The sequence below is a fragment of the Bicyclus anynana genome, chromosome 18, assembly GCF_947172395.1.
Source record: "Bicyclus anynana chromosome 18, ilBicAnyn1.1, whole genome shotgun sequence".
Classification (NCBI taxonomy): domain Eukaryota; kingdom Metazoa; phylum Arthropoda; class Insecta; order Lepidoptera; family Nymphalidae; genus Bicyclus; species Bicyclus anynana.
Window position 1 is genome coordinate 3,127,556 of NC_069100.1, and position 20,082 is coordinate 3,147,637.

The 20,082-nt window shown below is 36.0% G+C and overlaps 4 protein-coding genes across 4 annotated transcripts; 2 read left to right on the forward strand and 2 right to left on the reverse strand.

Annotated features, from left to right (window-relative positions):
* The first annotated feature begins 394 nt into the window (after nt 1-394).
* Nucleotides 395-1,812, forward strand: LOC112051195 (uncharacterized). Its single transcript, XM_024089730.2, has 2 exons — nt 395-553; nt 1,668-1,812. The coding sequence occupies exons 1-2, from the start codon at nt 516-518 to the stop codon at nt 1,810-1,812; spliced, it is 183 nt and encodes a 60-aa protein (XP_023945498.1). The 5' UTR covers nt 395-515.
* A 488-nt stretch (nt 1,813-2,300) lies between these two features.
* On the forward strand, nt 2,301-9,236 carry LOC112051194 (mitochondrial import inner membrane translocase subunit Tim10). Its single transcript, XM_024089729.2, has 2 exons — nt 2,301-2,442; nt 2,984-9,236. The coding sequence occupies exons 1-2, from the start codon at nt 2,301-2,303 to the stop codon at nt 3,121-3,123; spliced, it is 282 nt and encodes a 93-aa protein (XP_023945497.1). The 3' UTR covers nt 3,124-9,236.
* A 289-nt stretch (nt 9,237-9,525) lies between these two features.
* On the reverse strand, nt 9,526-11,468 carry LOC112051197 (GPI mannosyltransferase 1). The gene has a single exon (XM_024089733.2). It carries the CDS (start codon nt 11,466-11,468, stop codon nt 10,185-10,187), a length of 1,284 nt encoding a protein of 427 aa, XP_023945501.2. The 3' UTR covers nt 9,526-10,184.
* A 2-nt stretch (nt 11,469-11,470) lies between these two features.
* LOC112051198 (uncharacterized) lies at nt 11,471-11,812 on the reverse strand. The gene has a single exon (XM_024089734.2). It carries the CDS (start codon nt 11,669-11,671, stop codon nt 11,471-11,473), a length of 201 nt encoding a protein of 66 aa, XP_023945502.1. The 5' UTR covers nt 11,672-11,812.
* Between the last annotated feature and the right edge of the window lie 8,270 nt (nt 11,813-20,082).

The window sequence follows — 20,082 nt, forward strand, 5'->3', positions numbered from 1 at the left end:
ATGTGTTTATTTTTAAAAAATGAAAGTAGAATAGCTTCTATCTAGCTTGCAATGAGATGAATGCAATGCAATGTGTATTTATGGCTGGATGTGGCGTATTATAGGCACAGATCACTACAAAATCTTAGACCATTAAAAATACTTTTAATGCTATTGTTTTTAATGGTCTAAGCTACAAAACAGTAAAAATTAAAGGGCTATAAACAAGTCAAAGAATTATTTATTTATCTGTTACAAACAAAAAATAAGATTTTCCATAGACCAAAATATTTTCTTATAAACTAGCCTTATGGCTCTAAGTTCTAATCTTTTTGATGTTCACAGATTCCCTCAATTTTTGACATTTGGATTTGCAAAAATTTGTCGTCTGTTCAGTCCACAGATTAATAAACTAAAATTCTGTCCGTGTCAAAAAATATTCGAGACGAGTGAAATTGAATCATCTGTTATAAGATTTTCATTTTTCAATTGAATATCAATAAGTGAATTTTTCTTCAAAGTAGGAATCAAGGAGTATGCCGCTTGGAACTTTCGGAAAAATAACACTGTCGTGGTAATTAACTACACATCAACCCTCTTTCCATTTCGAGAAATATAAATAGTCCCGTGGTGAGCGCAGTGTTTCAAACGTTTGTAAAAGAATTTTAGGTTAGACTGTATAAAAAGTTGTAAAATAAGGCCTAAATTACCACACATATTTTCTAAATAAAAAATTTAAAATTTTTAAAAAATATTAAAAAATATTCACATATTTTTAAAAAACGAAGGACATAATTATTTGAATGAGTGTTGCTGTTGATTCATTACATTTTTGTCACATAGTAATCATAGGTAGTAATGCAGATTTCACAGCAAATTAGAATTTTATACATACAGCAATTTAAACCTTTTCATTTATCTGGTAACCTATTCATATATATTTCATACACATTACAGTACAGTAAGAATATACTCTCATTTAGATTTTACTAAACACCAACTATAACATTTATTTGTAATAAACTAGCCTACCTGTGTCTGCCTTTAGACCTCCTTAATCCGGCCTTCTTGCAAAATCTGTTCTTAGTAGATGTCTACTAAAAATAAACCACCTCTCTGCCAAATTTCATCATTGTACGTCAAGCGATTTTCAATATATCTAATGTGACCTTTCGCTTTATTAGTATTTTTGGTCATACCTTATAAATAAAGCAGTTGTGTGAATAAGATTTTTAACTAGAGTAGGTAGGTACATACATACAGATTACATAAAGATACATAAAGATGTACATAAAGATTTCGCAGAGTAAGTGCATTTGTGCATTTGCGGAGTGCACACTGTAATCCCACAGAAGTTATTATAAAACACATCTGCATCCAGCAAATCCTTGCGACTGGATTCGCTGGATGCAGTTGGCTCAGTGTCGTGATGTTTGGAAGTCCCTACAAGGCCTATGTCCTGCAGTGGACGTTCATCGGCTGATATGATTATGATGACATCTGCTTATGGTTATTTTACTGGTCGCAGATAAACCCAGAATAAAAACAAAATGGAGTGAGTCCACTGATTGAAGCTTATAGACAAAGTAAAGGTGGCTTCATCACTAACAGAGATCTTCCACTCCACTCCTGAAATGTATGAATGCTGAAGATAATAACAATAATATTGTGAAATGTGTGTTTCCCAGGTTAGTAGTGACCGTCGGAAGTTTATCTCTGTTTGTGGCGGCCAAAAATAACATAGATGCTCACCGCATTGAGAATATGAAAGCTCGTGAACGCATGCGCAAGGCAAATCAGGGAGAATATCCTGATTCTTATAGGAAGTTGTGAGTAAGTACATTACACTATACTACAGCCTTTCTTGATGAGTACTGTTTACTGAACTTAACTGAAGGTAGAAAATTCATGTCATTTCATTACTTATTTATTTTAAACTATGTATGGTTTGTTTATAAAATGCTACATAAAATACTTTAACCATATTTTGTAAGCTTATTAATCAAATTTATTTTCATTAATCTAAGAACAAGTCAATTATAATTATTATTAGGTGTGAAATGACTAGTAATTTATACCATCAAGAAAGGCTGTAGTATAGTTTTGTAAAGCAGTTACAGGACTGTTGTAGTATATACTGATAAGTAATGAGAGAAAGTAGTCCTAAAATATTCACATGTGTTAAGCCATCATCAAGATCATGGCTTAACACATGTTAATATTATTGATAACACTCACATTCTAAAATGACATTTACATTCCAAAATTTCAGGTGGAGTTAAATAAGGGGTTCCTATTAACATAAGTGACAATAAGCAAACATGGCTGTCCCTCAACTGGACCCGGCCAAGCTGCAGCTTGTTCAAGAGCTGGAAATTGAGATGATGTCAGACATGTACAACAGGCTTGTGAGTGCCTGCCACCAGAAGTGCATCCCTGTCAAATATCATGAGGCTGAGCTTGGTAATTATCTCTTTTTCTATCTCTAAATAGTATTTTCAGCCACATTGTTCCCTTGGGAATACAGGGATCAAGAGAGTGTGTGTCAGCTCCGACACACTAATGGAGTTTACTCTTTCAGATCAACTGTCTAAATAGGTGTATGTTGCCCGGCAGCGTACACTATGTATGTCTCAATACTTACGCCTGAAAAGTGAAAGGTTTATTATAATTACTGAGAAACCGAGATGTAACTTTTAATTGGAAAAGACAATGTTATAATTTCTCTTTCCTTTGTCTATTGGAGATCAGTCTCTGGACCATAATCTGATGAAATCACTGCTTAGCATATGTTGGTACATATACTACTAATAGTCCAGCAAGCGGGATTGATCCACAACCTCTTGGTGATGAGTCCAGTTCCTTTACCATTGCTTAATAGTTGTAAAAGAGTAAAAGTAAAATTTGCTGTGCTAAATTTTTTTTAGTCTAAGATTAGCATGTTTGAACAAACAAACTCTTCAGCTTTATAATATTAGTATAGATAATTCATATCCGCACACAGGAAAGGGTGAATCAGTGTGTCTGGACCGATGTGTGGCCAAGTATCTGGATGTGCATGAGAGAATAGGCAAGAAACTATCCAACATGTCGCAGGGAGAAGCCGAGGACTTGACCAAAATCAACCTTCAGGAGAAGAAATAGTCGACATACCGTACTTAGTTCAGTTGTAATGTAGGCCATAAAATGTGTTCACAGTGGTATCTATTTTGACTTTTGTTTCCAATATTTTGTATTAACACACTAGCTTATAATACTACAGTTCTAGTCAATGTATTGTTTACCAACAATTAGAAATTAAAGTAGAAAATGCATGTCACACACATTTGTTTATTTTTAATTATGTATTGTTTGTTTATTAAACGTTATTCAAAATATACTAATTGTTCTAAGCTTATTAATCAAATTTATTGTGATTAATAAAACATTATAATTATTATTAGATGCGAAATGACTAGCGATTTATACCCTCATATTTAATTTGTTGGTAAACAGTACACGTTGAGTAAAGCTTTAGTATCACAACACCAATTTGCAACCAAAATCATCAATAGCAAAGCACCTCACAGCTTAATTTATCATTGATGTGCCTATTGAAAACCATACAGCATTGTCTTGAAGATCGCATTTGTGTACCTTACCTTTCTATGGTCAGAACATCGATGCATACCTAGTTCCTTCAATCTACTAAAGGAGGTGTAGTTGTTTCATCGTGCTAGCCAGTGTGTAAGCACTGACATTTTAGCTCATAGCATTGTGTACTGTCACCGCGTACACAAAAAAATTTTAAATAATATCTTATTTTTCTAAAAAATATTACCTTATACGATTTACAAATACAATAATACAGCGGTAATAGTGCATATTTTATTATTGTGGTTCGATCAATTGAGTTTCTTAATGTAAACCACGTGCACGAAAAATGGCGCACGGAGCATGGAGACAACGGAAGCCAATCCTTCTGTTGGCTCGGACTCAATGGCGCCTGAGAGGAACTCCATACACGAGGATACTTCGAGTTTCAACAGCGGTTCTAACAGTGAGCAGGAACGAGAGGAACCTCAACAGGAAAAACGAAAACTGACCTCACAGGTAACGGTCGATCCTCGGATCGACGCGATATGCGAACAGGTGAGTTTGCTCACTAATTTTATTATGCATCAATCCTGTGTGTCTAATATGACTTTGAATCAGAATGATAGACCTACTGGTTGAAAACCCAAATGAAAACAATAACGATTTCTTAACAAACCCGTCGATAGCATCAAAATCCTTATATTTAGGTTTTTTGTAAGACTGACCTGGACGATAAAAATATTCTACAGCCAGGTAAAACGCTTACGTCGTTTAATCGAATTGCAACAGTTTTATTCACCTACATGGCAAAATATAGGATATACGAAAACGTTGACAGATATGTTAGCTACACCACTACTAATGCTCTGCTATATCAAAGAGAGCTATTGCAATCGGGTTTACAAGAAATCGTCGGTTGGGCTAACATAAATCCAACCTACCTAAATATCGATACCCTCTTTAATAAATTTACTAAAACATTTGGAAAATCGTCTTTGTCTTACAAGTTATCCGAACAAAGTTTACATATAATTGTTTGCGATAAAAGAGCCGAATGTATAGAATCAAGGTGCAATAGTTATGATAATAAATTCTGGATAAAATTATCCAAGCGGCCCTTTGCAATATACCCCTAGTGGAGTGTTCTCATTTGATAATACAAAATTTGGTATGCGTTTATTCAATCTCTTGGTGGCCCACATTTCTGGCTATCACCTCCGCAATCTTCTAACAATAGAGAACAGCTGAAGAGAAAATACAAAGAACATACATATAAGGGTATAGTCACAAAGTAAAAATAACTTACACGACACCTATAAGCAACAAAAGACAAAGCAAATATACAAGGGTAAAAGAGAGTGCTAACAAGCAAAACATAATACAACTAAGGAAGCAAAAAAAAAATTAAATAAATAATATCCGATAAACGTCAGAGTTACTGTCAAAAACCGGTGACAAGCTCTGGGCGCGAACAGTTTTTAACTTCAATAATAACGGGCTTTCGAATACCCTTATACAAGAAACCTCTTCTTTTAATGCCCACAAAACGAATAATGCGTCAATATGCAACCAAGGCGTCATCGGCCATGATGAAAGTGATACAAAAATTATTAGACCAACATATACTGGAAGTAGTTCACAGGAATTTACTCAGCTTTTATCTCAAAGCTTTTTCTCCGGAACAGAAAAGGGGGTTCTATGCGTCCGTTTTTCGACCTCCGAGAACTAAACAAATTTGTAAAAACGAAACATTTCCGTCTGATCTTTCTTGCTTCAGTTCCCAGCTTTATACAACCTGGAGACCGGATGATGAAGCTGGACATTTCTCAGGTCTATTTCTACATACCGGCTGCATAATCACATCGGCCATTCCTGAGAATCAGCTACAAAAGGCAATTGTACCAGTTGACATGTCTACCTTTCGGTCTGGCACCAGCACCTCATCTTTTCTCATCTGTAACATGTTGGGTTGCGGAAACCCTACGTGCGAAGGGCTGTCGGGTTCTGGCATACCCAGACGACTCCCTTCTGGTCAATCAAGACCAATCCAAGTTATGTCTTCAGGCTGCGGAAGCCGTGAGGCACTTGGAACATCTGGGCTGGCAATTCAATTACCAAAAATTAATCTTAATACCTACCCAAGATCTGGATTACCTTGGTACTCATTGACAGACCTCCGAAAAATTCAATATCGTTGCCCACAGTATAAACATTCTCAACAAAGCTCTGAGAAATTCGACGTTGAAAGGTCGCATCACCCTTCGCGAATTACAACGGTTGCTGGGCCAATGAAACTTTGCCGATTTTGTGATTCTCAGACGCAGACTAGACGGTCGCAATATTCAAAGATTCCTCAGAAGTTTCGACAGGAAATGCCCCCGTCTAAAACAACTGATTTCACAAGTAGTGGAACAGGAGATAAAATGGTGGCTCGGAGCCACATGACTCAGGTGGCCAGTACATCTACAACCTGCATCCCAATTCCTGGCAACAGATGCCCCAGATTCAGGTTGGGGTGCTCAATCAAAACTACTGTCAGGAATTTGGTCAGCTCAGCTAAAAACGATGTTGATGAGCTCCACAAAAAGGAGCTGTACGCAGTTATAACGGCGATCAGAAGGAACACAAAGGTTCTACGAAATCCCCATGTTCAATCAGACAATCGAACACTTGTAGCGTACGTTCGGAAGGAGGGTGGATCAAAGTCACTGGCCTGTTGAATCTAAAGTTCTATCTCTTACACATGACAAACAAGTTTCAGATCACGTTATCAGAGATCATGGACATACTACATAGATGCCTTCAGCAGACCGTGAAGACATCAACTAGCACGGGTGTTCCCTCCTTCAAATTTATTGCCAAAAGTACTGACACATCTAATCAATACGACAGGAACGTCCCTAATAGTGGCACCCGAGTGGCCGCGTGTTTTTCGACTGCAGAATCTGAAAGCTAGAGCATTGGAATACCCACACGAATTACAAAGCCTACCAATGACCTTGTTAGATGCCACAACGTCACAGTGTCCACCTCAGGTGTACACATTGACCCTGAAAGTCTGGACAATTAGGGGTGGGGTGCCCAAATAAAAGAATGGTCTACTCAGGAAAGAAAAAAATTAAAGACAATCAACCTTGTCAACCTACTTACCAGCCATCAGAAAATGGTTAAACTGGTGCGAAACCTCCCAACTAAATCCTAAATCTCTCCAACCTGCAGAGTTAACAAAATTTTTGATATATTAATTTTTTAAATGAGAAACTATCTTATAGCTGAATCTTAGTACATAAATCCGCTGTCTTAATTTTCATAATAAAACATGCCCTTAAGGCTATTAATAAAGCTAAACCAAAAGTCGTTAAGCCAATTTCCATATGGGATCCCGAGGTTGTGCTCAGATGACTTTCATCACAAATCCACCTAAAGATACCCTTTTTGAAATGTCTAGAACAGCTACATCAGCGTGGTGTCTTGCAACACAGGTTTTGTACCCGGTGCGAGCACCGGTGCCCACATTATCACATATTGAAATTGTAACCTAACACAGTTATATTGTTGTACATATCATGGTGTGGAGAGGATAAATAAAATTTCAATTACAATTTCAGCTACGGTTTTGTTGCTAGCATCGGGTCGTAGAGTTCATGACTTTACTTTGCTAAAAATTGCAAAAGATATTTTTTGTGATACTGGGGAATATATATACTTAATACCGGAATTTGGTTCAAAAAATGACTCTCACTCATATAGACAATAGGTATGGTAATTTTCAAACATAACGACATATACATATGCCCAGTAACGTTAGTCAGGTCTTTGATTGTTAAAAGTAAGTCTAAAATAGGCAAAGTTGAGAACTTAAATAATCTCTTTATTACATATTACATACTAGGTAATACACCTAAAGCTGCTTCTCGTTCTGTAATAGGGAACTGGGGTCAAACAGTTCCTATCCAAAGCAGCATTGACGCCTCCCCAGGCAGTTGTAGATTAGTAGTAGCATCTTTATGATGGTCAGATAACCAGCCGATTGACGATATATTATTGTGCGAAAACTGGAAATCATCAGTCACATTTTTTAATCATTATTGACGTGACATTGATTTTCCTAAAAATAAACATGATATATATTTTTAAAACGTTCAGCGCGGTGTGATTTTTGCCAAATAAGTGTTACGCTTTTGATCTTAGTTTATTTTCATACAATTAAGATTGCTTAATATTTTGTTTCTTTTTATTATCGTACGATTTATCTTCAAAAATTTAATTCAGCTGTAATAATACAAACGCTAGTACATACAACATTTTCATTTTACATTTGTAATCAAAGTACACAAAAATTGATTTCTTTTTATCGAAACACATATTTGCTTATATTATATAAAGTAGCAAAACCATGATAAAAATAAGCAAAAGTCAAATACTTAGTTAACTTAACAATTATTTTGATGTCAGATCTTACTATCGACATCATCATCATCATCATCATAGCATTGTGTCTATAATATGTTTCACCAGCAGATAACAAACACGTCTTCAAGACAATGCTGTATGGTTTTCAATAGGCACATCAATATAACGGTTTTACATAACAATAAAACCGATATTATGTGCCGAGAGGAAAACCATACAGCATTGCAGGAAGATCTTCCTGGTGAAGACTATGAGCTAAAATGTCAGTGCTTACACACTGGCTAGCACGATGAAACAACTACACCTCCTTTAGTAGATTGAAGGAACTAGGTATGCATCGATGTTCTGACCATAGAAAGGTAAGGTACACAAATGCGATCTTCAAGACAATGCTGTATGGTTTTCCTCTCGGCACATAATATCGGTTTTATTGTTATGTAAAACCGTTATATTAATTTAAATAAGAATACCACTTTGAATGCAAGATTAAAGAAATGCAACCATAAACTTGAAATGAATTGTTGATGAAATATATGTATTATTAAAAGTTTAAATAAGTTTATGAGTTGTGCTTTGTTTTAAAAATCAAGAATTAAATTATAAGCAAAAAATATTTTTTTGGGGGTAAGAAAGGCGAAATTTTCTAAAGGTGATACATTCTACGATCATTAGTTCCAGTCAGTAAAATGACAAGTGCAACTGTCACTGAAGTGACATTTTTTAGTGACAGTTGCACTTTTCATTGGACTAGTAAAATGACATTTCAGTGACAGTTGCACCTGTCATTTTACTGACTGGAATTATTAATAGTCAGATTTTCACGCGGTTTTCACAGGTAGATTAACTAAAGTTTGGAGCGGAATATAGGCTTTGTTTCAGCAGAATGATAGATCCAAGAAAATATTAGAAAAACAGATTGATATGATATTGCTAGCATAAGCCAAATATAATAGAAAATGATTTCATAAAACATCAATTCATGGCAAGTTTAGACATAGCATATCTTTAATTGTCGCTTGTAGAGTCGGAAACTGTTATCTCAACGTTTAAAGGTTTACTAAAATAGGTACGTCAATATTTCATGTTGAATGTACTGTGTACATTCATTTTTGTAAATTTTTTCTACAGAGGGTTTGTTTGCGATATAACCAAATGGGTTTTATGTTGATAGTTGATTGCATTTTTATGTTAGAATAAAGTATGTTCTATCAATTTAATGTTGATTATATTAGTATAGACAAATAAAACTATTGAAAAAATCTATTAAACTATTTTATTTCATAAAAATACTAACTACTTAACATATAGTGTATATTCTTACTATACACTGGTGTAACATAGAATTTGGAGATAAAACTTTTGTAGGCTCTTTGGTAATTTTTCGGAGCTCAAGCTTTTCAGCAGTCAAACAATGTTTTAATTTAATTTTAATAGTTTTAAATTACATAAATAATAATATTTCCTTAGTGTTTTTAACTCATTTTACTATTGAACATACGCAATAGAAGTAAAGGCGAACTCCTAGTTTGTATCTATTTATTTATTTATAAATTAAAGATATACTAGAGTATATGAATACAGTAATAATTCATTGTGTCCTTCCATATTATATGTTACCTCAGAGATAGCTACATAAAGAATATATAATATATCTACAAAACTATAATACCAATCTCCAACTGAAAATCTCAGTCTACTCCGCGCCACGAAACAAGTCCAGTAGACGCGGCGCTAATGTCATAATGGCGGTCCTGTCATTTGTGTCAATTTTAGTTCAGGTTTTAGCCGCGGGACCTTTTTCGTGGCGCGGAGTCTATGCAATTTGGTTGTACCATAGTCAACTTACTCTGCTCGAAATGCATTATAATATTAAAACATTGGTAGATGTTACAATTGAGCAATTTGAGAATGTTGTTAAGAAATTAAATATCACGTGTCTCAATCGGTGAAGGAAAACATCGTGAGGAAACCTGCATACCAGATAATTTTCTAAATTCTCTGCGTTTGTGAAGTCTGCCAATCCGCATTAGGCCAGCGTGGTGGACTATTGGCCTAATCCCTCTCATTCTGAGAGGAGACTCGAGCTCAGCAGTGAGCCAAATATGGGTTGATGACGAGATGTTACAATGAAGAGGCTAATTGTATTACGATACAAAAAAATGTGTACCTAAATAAGACGGTTACTAAATATTGCATAAGTACGGTGTATTTTTACTTTACTGGCTTTTAATTTCATTAGTTTTACTAATCAGTCCGAATCCGTAACCGGGTCTATAGCACTTTATAAGCTGTGCCAGAATGTAGATATTTGCACAGAAAAATACAACACCCTTCAACCATATAAAAAGGAAAACCTCTCTACTTTTGAACTCTAATAAATAAGCATAGAACAACCAAGCACCTTGGGAGGACAACCATAGAGTAAACAACACAAATGCTTGAGATATCCTCATTTCAAAACTGTGGACTACTAACGGCAAAAGTGAAAGAAACCATATAAAGTATTGTGACGTCATAACACTATTATACACGACTAGAACGACAGGTTGGCAAAACAACGCAAAAGGCAAAGTTTCTTGTTTCGTCCCAAACGTCAAACTTACAACAAACAAAATGATACCTTCAAAAACTTGTGAAATTGTTTTAACAGCATCGAAAGAGAAATCGTCTATAGTCAAATACGAATAATAGAATAAAACAGAAAAATTGTGCCTTGTATCTTTCCTAAATAAATGATAAATATATGTCTCGAATAGAAATTCGTATCCATACATAGCATACATTACATATGTCAAAGAAAATAGAGTCAAAATGCAACTGAACGCTAACAACAATTGCTTCCGATTCGGTACAAGGGATAAAATGCCAGATAACAATCTGGTATTTCGATTGATGTTATATTCGCCCAGCGATAAATACATAGGAAAACTCAACGCTAAAGGATACATGCGCAAATGTATTGAAAAACCTAGGAAAATTCCTGAAAGAACATATTTAAATAAATTCTTAATTACATCAGTTTGTAAGAAGAGTATAGACAAAATCACGAAAAAACAAGGCACCGAATCAGCATTACCTCTAGATGAAATAGCGATGCTCATTGGGTTATAGATCCAGAACAGAGAACAGTATTTAGCAATTTTTGAAGCGTTTTCTTTGTTTTTTAGCTGACGTTCTACTAATATTTTTAGTGCTATAGCAACAAATACATCGAACACACAAAACAATTGCTTTCCAAAAGTGCGAGTGTAAAAAACGTTGGGTAGTAACATAAACGCTATAAGTGGACTGTACCGATACGTGTGACGTTTGTACGGGGAATCCCCTTTGTAGACATGTTTAGCCGCGTCTGTAAACACTTTATAATCTATATCTGTATACGATACGGAATAATGGTCGTCGTGATATATACTGTACACAATAAGCACCGCACGAATCAACGCACCGATTTTCAAGTGCGTACTAAACTCCCAGTTGAGGATTTTCCTCACTTTTTCCATTTTTATATTTTAGTTTTTAATTCTTTACTCGCGGATTGCAAGCACGCGTTGAATTCTTGGAATTCTTTTGCGCAATCGTCTTTTTTCACTGTATCCTCTCTGAGCAGAACACACCTAGCGTATACTGAAGCTTGCTTCGAACATTTAGCGTAAATGAGAGGGTACTTAGCGAATCGCTCTTTAGCTTTCTTCACTGCTTCCATGCTCTCGACGCTTTGCGAACGTAGTCGGCAGTTCGTTACAGTCCGGCTCGATTTTATCTAAAAAGAAGATATCGTATATAGGTTTTGAGAAGAATATGCTAAGGCCGATTATCGTCGACGTGATTTGAAATGTTTTCGGGTATCTGTATATCCAACTTCTTTGACCGAGCGGCTTGACAGGACGTCTTCTTTCCATAATTATCTGTGGAAAGAAATAAAAAGTTGAAAGATTAATCGTTGACACTAAAGTTAATTTGTTTTTTTCTTGTAATAAATTACGTACACTCGCATGTTTTTTTAACGTAGGCCCCTTATTAATCCTTCAAGTGCCTTGTCACTCGACTTTTTAAGTCTGAACTAGATATAGTGGTCTATGTAAATGATTGAAAACATGGCATTTTAAATAGTTAAGATATACACATGTTGTGTAAAAAACGTTATACAATATTAGCGGACGCCCACGACTTCGTCCGCCCTTAGACCTCTTTAATCTAGCCCTAACAGTAGTATCGCTGTAAAAATGGTGTAACTTCTCCCGTTTTCCCAACATTTCCCTCCACTGCTCTGCTCTTATTGATCGTAGCGTGATGAAAGTATACTATAACCTGCCCAGGAGTATGAAGAATAATTGTACCAAGTTTCGTTAAAATCCGTCGAGTAGTTTTTGTTTTTATAACGAACATACAGCATCACCCCCTGATAGATGATACAGAATTAACCTCTACAGATTTATTATAAGTTTAGATTACAGTGTATTAAGTACCCGCTCGTATCCTTGTGAGGCCTGTCGGTGGCAGGCGCGAACACTCTCGGCTCCAAGAGGTACCCGTCACACACCAGAGACACCTTCTTGTGCTTGAGGCAGCACTGGCGCATAGCCTCGAACACCCTCTCGCAGCGGATCTCTTGGAAGTTGTTTTCTGGAAAAAACGAGTTTCCTTTAAACATGACTGAAGTAAAACCTCTTTCAAAAAGAGAAACTTAAAAATGAGTAGCGTTTATTTAGCGCCATCTCTCGGGCGGGACTTGCTTTACTTAGTAAGCTACTATTAGTTCGCAGTCCACGTGGAGTCACCCACCGAATATGACACTGCTCCGACGCAGGATAGCGATGACGCCAAAGTCCGCGCGGGTCACATATCGAATATGACACCAGGATAGTGACGCAGAATAGCGAGTAATCGCAGTCCGCGCGGGACTACCGGATTTGACTCTTTACAAAGACCCTTAGGCCCAGAGGCCTCAACCCCGAAAGAGGTGGGAAAAGCTTACCGGGGGAGCCAGATCCCCCGCGACGTACCGGGTAATGAGATATACCCCCACCCCCATGGGAGGAGAAGACCCACACATGACATAGTTCACAATTATGCCATTAGAGGACTATTGTCTCGTGGTTATGCCATTAAAGGATTGTGTTGTCTCGTGGTTTAGCTGTGTTACTACAGATGGTGCTGTTAAAACTGTACGGTAAGTCATTTTGATTACATTTTTCGTAACGCATTTACCAGCTTACGTTACAGCAGTGTTGCTTCAATAACAAGCATACCTATATCACAGAGTGTTAAAGGCCTAGACCTCAACGACATATCTAGTGAGGAGAAAAAGAGATTGTCGATCAATAGCGACAGAATAAAATGACTCTCTTTGTTGCGTTGTACTATCGTTGAAAATATTACTTTTCAGAGCTTCTGTTACGTATGCTATGTAGTTACGTAAACCATGTGTACCTACCATCTACCTATAACGGAATTGTTCCTCTAAAAGTTCTGCAAAATTTCCGCAACAGTATAATTTCTGTTTATCTTTTAAGCTCGACTCGCTAACAACTTTTTTATGGTAATAAGGGTTCCTACTAGGGCGTCCGCTAATCGTTCAGTATACTAGGACAAACCTCCCAATAAGTACTTATAAAATAATAGGTACCTATATAAGTAGGGTATACCTACTTATATAGGTACCGGTAGGTATCGAAGCAAAAACGTTTCCGACGTAAGTACGTTCGGGGTAAACCGTCTCGCCCACTCGTCAGTCATGGCAGATGACGTCACAACTAAAGCGAAGGTCAGACGATGTACAATGAACTGCTATCAAAAGTTATCACATGTTTAAAAAAATGTATCACGCACTAACCATTATGCGACATATTTATCGTTTACAAGTTAGCCCTTGACTACAATCTCACCTGATGGTAAGCTATGATTTAATCTAAGATGGAAGCGGGTTGACTTGTTAGGAGGATGAAAATTTACAACCTTTCCGGTTTCTACAGGACATCGAACCGGAAAGCTAAATCGCTTGGCGGTACGTCTTTGCCGGTAGGGTGGTAACTAGCCACGGTCGAAGTCTCCCGCCAGCCAGACCTGGACTACCTCAATCGACCCAGCCGGGGATCGAACCCAGGATTTTCGTCTGAGGCCGTCAATAAGAAAAAAGAAATATTTTAAAAGTTGGTTAGACACAAATTGTAACTTCAGATAGGCTGAATGGATTTGGTTGAAATATGGTCTAAAGATAGATTATAGTTTGGAACATAAAGGGATATGCAGTGGTTTGCCCTAGCCCCTACTCATAGAGTTTCGAGTTTCTCTTGACAGTTTTCTTTTCGAGACGGAAGCTTACGATTACTGAATATAAGATGAATGAAAGGGGGCCGGAGCGAGTCGTCCAAATTAAAATTTTTTTATTTCAAGTAAGCTTACTTTACAAGCACTTTTGAAAGTCCAAATTAAAATACTTGACTCTTGGATTTGATACTTGGATCAAATAATAATATGTCACAGATGTAGAGGTTAAAATATAACTACCATGCTGTGTTTATATGACAATGTAAACTGAAGCCTCAATTACAATTTGAGCACTTTCAAGGCAAGAGTGAATAGGCAAAGAGGCAAACGCACTTCATCTTAGACCTCATTGTTTTCCATCAATCATGATTGTAGTCAAGCGAAACATGAATAAATAGCTCCATGGTGAGGTGCCCAATTCATCACCGAAAGGTGGTTCGATCCCCGCCCTCTGGAGTCTGGAGATTGTCGTACCTATTCCTAAAGGGTGACAGGTGTGTTGGTCATCTATACTTATAATAAATCTGTAGAGAGGTCAATTCTGTACATGAAATATATTTCCAAAATAACTATCAGAGGGTGATTAGTGATCGATACTGATGCCAAAAATGCAATCAGTAAAATTTTTGTCTGTCTGTCTGTCTGTCTGTCTGTCTGTCTGTCTGTATGTTCTTTATAGAAACAAAAACTACTGGACGGATTTTAACGAAACTTGGTACAATTATTCTACATACTCCTGGGCAGGTTATAGTATACTTTTCATTACGCTACGATCAATAGCAGCAGAGCAGTGGAGAGAAATGTTGAGAAAACGGTAGAAGTTACTCAATTTTTCAAGCTTCCGTCGCGTGTACAGCCTTAATGGTTAAAGCTACATAGAAATCATGTATGACGTAAATGTTCTCCTTAAAATTATCTATAAAAACACAACAGCATATATATGTCTATCTTTTGTGGTTGACTCACAATAACACGTGTAACTCCCGATAGCTTAGCAGTTCGGAGCTTTCTAATTATATTTGTCTACTCTTATGTTTATAACACTCATCACTTATCCCTAATAAGAAAGTTAACATTATTACCTATTCAATAAAAAAAAAATCATAAGAATCGGTAAAGAAACACCAAAGTTATACATGAAATACGCTAAGCCATCGCGCGTGAATACTAATTCATGCTTTAAGGATTATTTTTGTGTAACGGTTGCCGCGCTCGACGCGACTCGCGGTGGGAGGAATAAATAAAGAAGTGCAGCCTTAATGAGTAGGGTAGGGTAGGGGTAAGGTAGGGGTAGTGTAGGGTAGGTGTAGGGCAGGGGTAGGGTAGGGTAGGGGTAGGGTAGAGGGAGGTTAGGGTAGGGTAGGATAGGGGTAGTTGAAAGTTTACAACGACTTTCACGCGGACGAAGTCGCGGGCGTCCGCTAGTATTAAAAAAGATTATGGCAAAAAGATACGTATCTATAGTCAGATTGAGTAGGTATTTTAAACTATGTAAACAAACAAAAACAGCTGACTCAGGTTTGCTCAACATTTTATCATTATTTACGAATATTATCATGAAATAAAACTTCCTGTGGTAAACAAATATTTTTTTAATTTTATATTCCTATATAATATATCCTGTTATTTATCAAACAGATAATGCTTCACTTATATTAAGGGTTCCGTAGGCAATAAAGAACTCTTATAGTTTTGTTTCTTTATTATGTAGAAGCAAGCATAAGGTTTCCTCGACATATTTAAACACATTAATCAAAACGGTTTTCTCGGAGGACGATAAGGGTGATTGATTCGTACGTTTCTTTTTTGGTGACGGAAACAATAGCAACGCGGAATAACTGCTCCGGCTAGTACCAGGCTCCGGTTCACTAATTTTCGTACTAAACTAAATAAAATTAATTAATTAAACTGATAAAAAACCCGACTGCATAAATGATAAAAAAACTGAAAAGAAAAAAAAAGCTCAGTCCAGAAGTGTAGAAAACAATTAGAAAACAGTCGGGACCTATTATATTGAATAGAATTTCGTCTACATTTTTTATTAGGTCCCGACTTTAGTTTGATCAATTTTTATATCATTTATGCCGGGTTTTTATATTTGTTTAATTAATTAATTTATTTCACACTTTTTAGTTACGATAGATGGTGAATTTCGGATTTATTGGTTACGTTTGTTACAAAGTACGATAATGTATACCTAAGTCCAACCGAAATTAAGTAAATATTCAAAAAATCTACGCAACCCTCGGTGGCCGAATCCGACTCGCACTTGTCCGATTTTTATAATCAATATATTTCTTTTAGTCTATTTTAGGTGTTTTATAACTACACTTCATAAACCTCGCACCTTATAGTCGTCCGCCTCGCGTATTATGTATAGACTTAATTAATATTAGAATTAATAAATAACGTTTTCCTAATTGTAGTTTTTTTAACATGGCCATGATATACTATTTTGAAATTCTCACAAAAATCCCTTGAATTTGATTCGCATGTTGAAATATTCACAAAAAAAAAAACTTCACCCCGATTCTATAGCGTCTCACAGTCGTCTTGTTGGTTTTTTTTTTCTAATTTCACCTATCTAAGAACACTTGGGTTATTAAAACAAATCTAACGTTATCTGAATTACGTAAATCCGTTCAACGGTTTGGAAGATATGAGGTAATAAAGAATATTACATACATACATACAAGATACGCGCGAAAAACATAACCCTTCTTGCAGTCGGGTAAAAACAGTAAACAAACAACAAATAAACTATAATTAACAATAACAACGAAACGAGAACAAAACGAAATAACAAAAATTACAAGGGAAGAAAATACGCACGACAGACTGGATTTAGTTAAAGAATCATTAACGAATACTGATATATAAGTAGGAGTATTAGTCATAGACAGCAAATAAAGTAGTGTTCTGTGCTGTGAAGTGTGAACTGTCAAATGTCAAATCTTCTTTCACTTATTAATACAAAATCAAAAAAATTATCATAGTATATGGTAATTCTGCAATAAATGAAAGGTTAAATTCACATTAAAATAAAAGAAATCATCGTTTTAATTACAACTTCTTTCTTCTTTTGATATGAAAATACGACATTTATAAAATAATTAAAGTTATAATTTAATTTTATAAATGCACATTTAATACCCATAAAACTCAATATCTTTATTTTTCATAATGGTTTGTGACTCATGTCTGCTTGGGTTCTTTTTATGTCGTTTGTATTGTTTTTGTGCAAACTCTATATATTTAACATAGAGGAATTAGAAATGGAAATGGATCGCACCCAAATGCAGCAACAAAATTGTCTGTCGTTTTTTGAAGGGTACGAGGTAAACTCAGTCATCGATAATATTTAACAAAAATAAATAATAAAATATTTAACAAGACTAATATAATCTGTACACAGAATATTAAATTAATGGATCGATGTTTTGCTGTTTGTTCGTTCGTTAGAAGAATAGTATCTATTTTTCTTTTAGATATGCTTGTTTTTATTACAAATTTATTATTTATTATAATTATGTTTTTGATGACCTCCGTGGCGCAGTGGTATGCGCGGTGGATTTACAAGAAGGAGGTCCTGGGTTGGATTCCTGACTGGGCTGATTGAGGTTTTCTTAATTGGACCAGGTCTGGCTGGTGGAAGGCTTCGGCCGTGGCTAGTTACCACCCTACCGGCAAAGACGTACCGCCGAGCGATTTAGCGTTCCGGTACGATGCCGTAACCGAAAGGGGTGTGGATTTTCATCCTCCTCCTTACAAGTTAGCCCGCTTCCATCTAAGACTACATCATCACTTACCATCAGGTGAGATTGTAGTCAAGGGCTAACTTGTAAACAATAAAAAAAAATCTTAGATTGCATCATCGCTTACCATCAGGTGAAACTGAAATCGAACGTCACGTCATCTTTTAGTGAATTAGAAGTTGTTGACCATTTTTCATGCCATTGAACTACTTACTACACAAACCGGAATGATTAGGGAGTTTTTTCAGTCGACGAAAACGATTACAACAATGAAACATCGATACGATATAAGTATACACGCGTTAGATCGTTGATTGATTGACAGAGAGGTAACGTCTTGCGAGGCAGGTCCTTCTATAATTAGTCCAAGATAATTAATTAATTGTATGTGAATCCGGGCTCAAAAGGGCTAGAACCCAGAGCCGTAAAGCTTATTATTAAAAATAAAATGTATGTAAATCGAAACGAAAAGTGTCGCTTAAAAGAACCTTTTTGAGTAGTATTATTGTTGTGTAAAAAACCTAAAGTTGTGGACTATAGGTATTAATTGAACACACGTGCTCGATTCTCCGTTGGCCGTAACTCGTAGGCCGATAGCAATTTAATTACGAACGTGTTAAATTCATTAACCTATCTACCTACCTCTGTACTTTGATATCTCCATGTTTATTTTATTAGTACAGTAAAAGCTCATTATTCGCGGGGGATACGTTCTCTAAATGTGTCGCGAATACAGAAACCGTGAATATGGAATTCTATGGGATACGTTCTTGGGTGACAAATTTATAAAGAAAAAACAATTAGTTTAAGTTATTGATTAACTATTATCTTCAGTTTAAGTTATTGATTAACTATTCTTAGACAATGGTTTGAAGAATTTTAAAATTTTTTCTTGCTTGACATTTTTTAAAAGCTTCTATTCAGAATGATTTTTAGCAGTGGCATTCTTAAACCATCTATTCGCAATTTCGGCAATAGGTATTTGCAAGTTAAAGTTTAGCAGATTTTACGTCAGTTTTGTCAGTCAGATCCGCGAATAACGAAATATTTAGCCATGAATATAGGAATTGAGACGCAATTTTTTAACCCGCAAATAGTGAAAACGTGAATAAAGAAAGCGTGAATAAGGAGTTCAAAAAAAATCAAAATTCATTTATTTCAAGTAGGCTCAGTTTACAAGCACTTTTGACACGTCAGTTGACTATTTGTAAAGATTCTACCACCGGTTCGGAAGGCAGGTTCTGCTGAGAAGATACCGGCAAGAAACTCAACAGTTGCTCTTTTGAAAAAGTCATACAGTATTACAATTTACATTTGATAACAATTAAATTACAATTTCTTATAGTTTTATTTCCTGTGTGAAGGTGGAAGCTGATCCAATGGCCTCCAAGCACCTTTGTCGTTAAGGAACTCATCAATAGTGTAGTAACCTCGACTAAGTAAATGTTTTTTAACACATTGCTTAAAGTTGTGCATTGGCAAGTCCATCACAGTCTTGGGGATCTTGTTATAGAAGAGTACACCCAAACCCACAAAAGATTTTTTAACTCTTTGGAGACGATATGCAGAAATAACTAACTTATGCCCGTGTCTAGTAAGACGTGGGTTTAGATCTCCTTTTCGTTTGTACAAATTACTGTATACAGTTTTTACTGTATACAAAATATACATGGGAAAGTGTATAGTTCTGTTCTCAAAACAGCTTGGCAGGCGGCAGACGTTGGCAAGTCCGTCTTTAGTTTATCACAGAATTAGTCACATTAGTGAAATAGGAAGCGCAAGCATGCACAGATTCGGAGATAAATACGTAATAGACCGAGAACCTGCAGTGGTCAGACCTTTTTCATTACAAAAAAAAAATGAATTTCCACCATAGACAACTATGACGTTCAGACCGTACAGAGGTTGCAGGTTTCAAGAGTTTTACAACCGTTTAGGTACCTAAAGTGTATTTTTTACTTTTTCCTCGATATAATATGAGAATTTCGATAATCACTTAGTAGCAACTCCTAGAATAAACTGATATAGTGCAAACTTTAACTTAAAGGTCTCCTTAAAGCTGAGAAGTGTCTGCCGATCAATACGAGCCCCA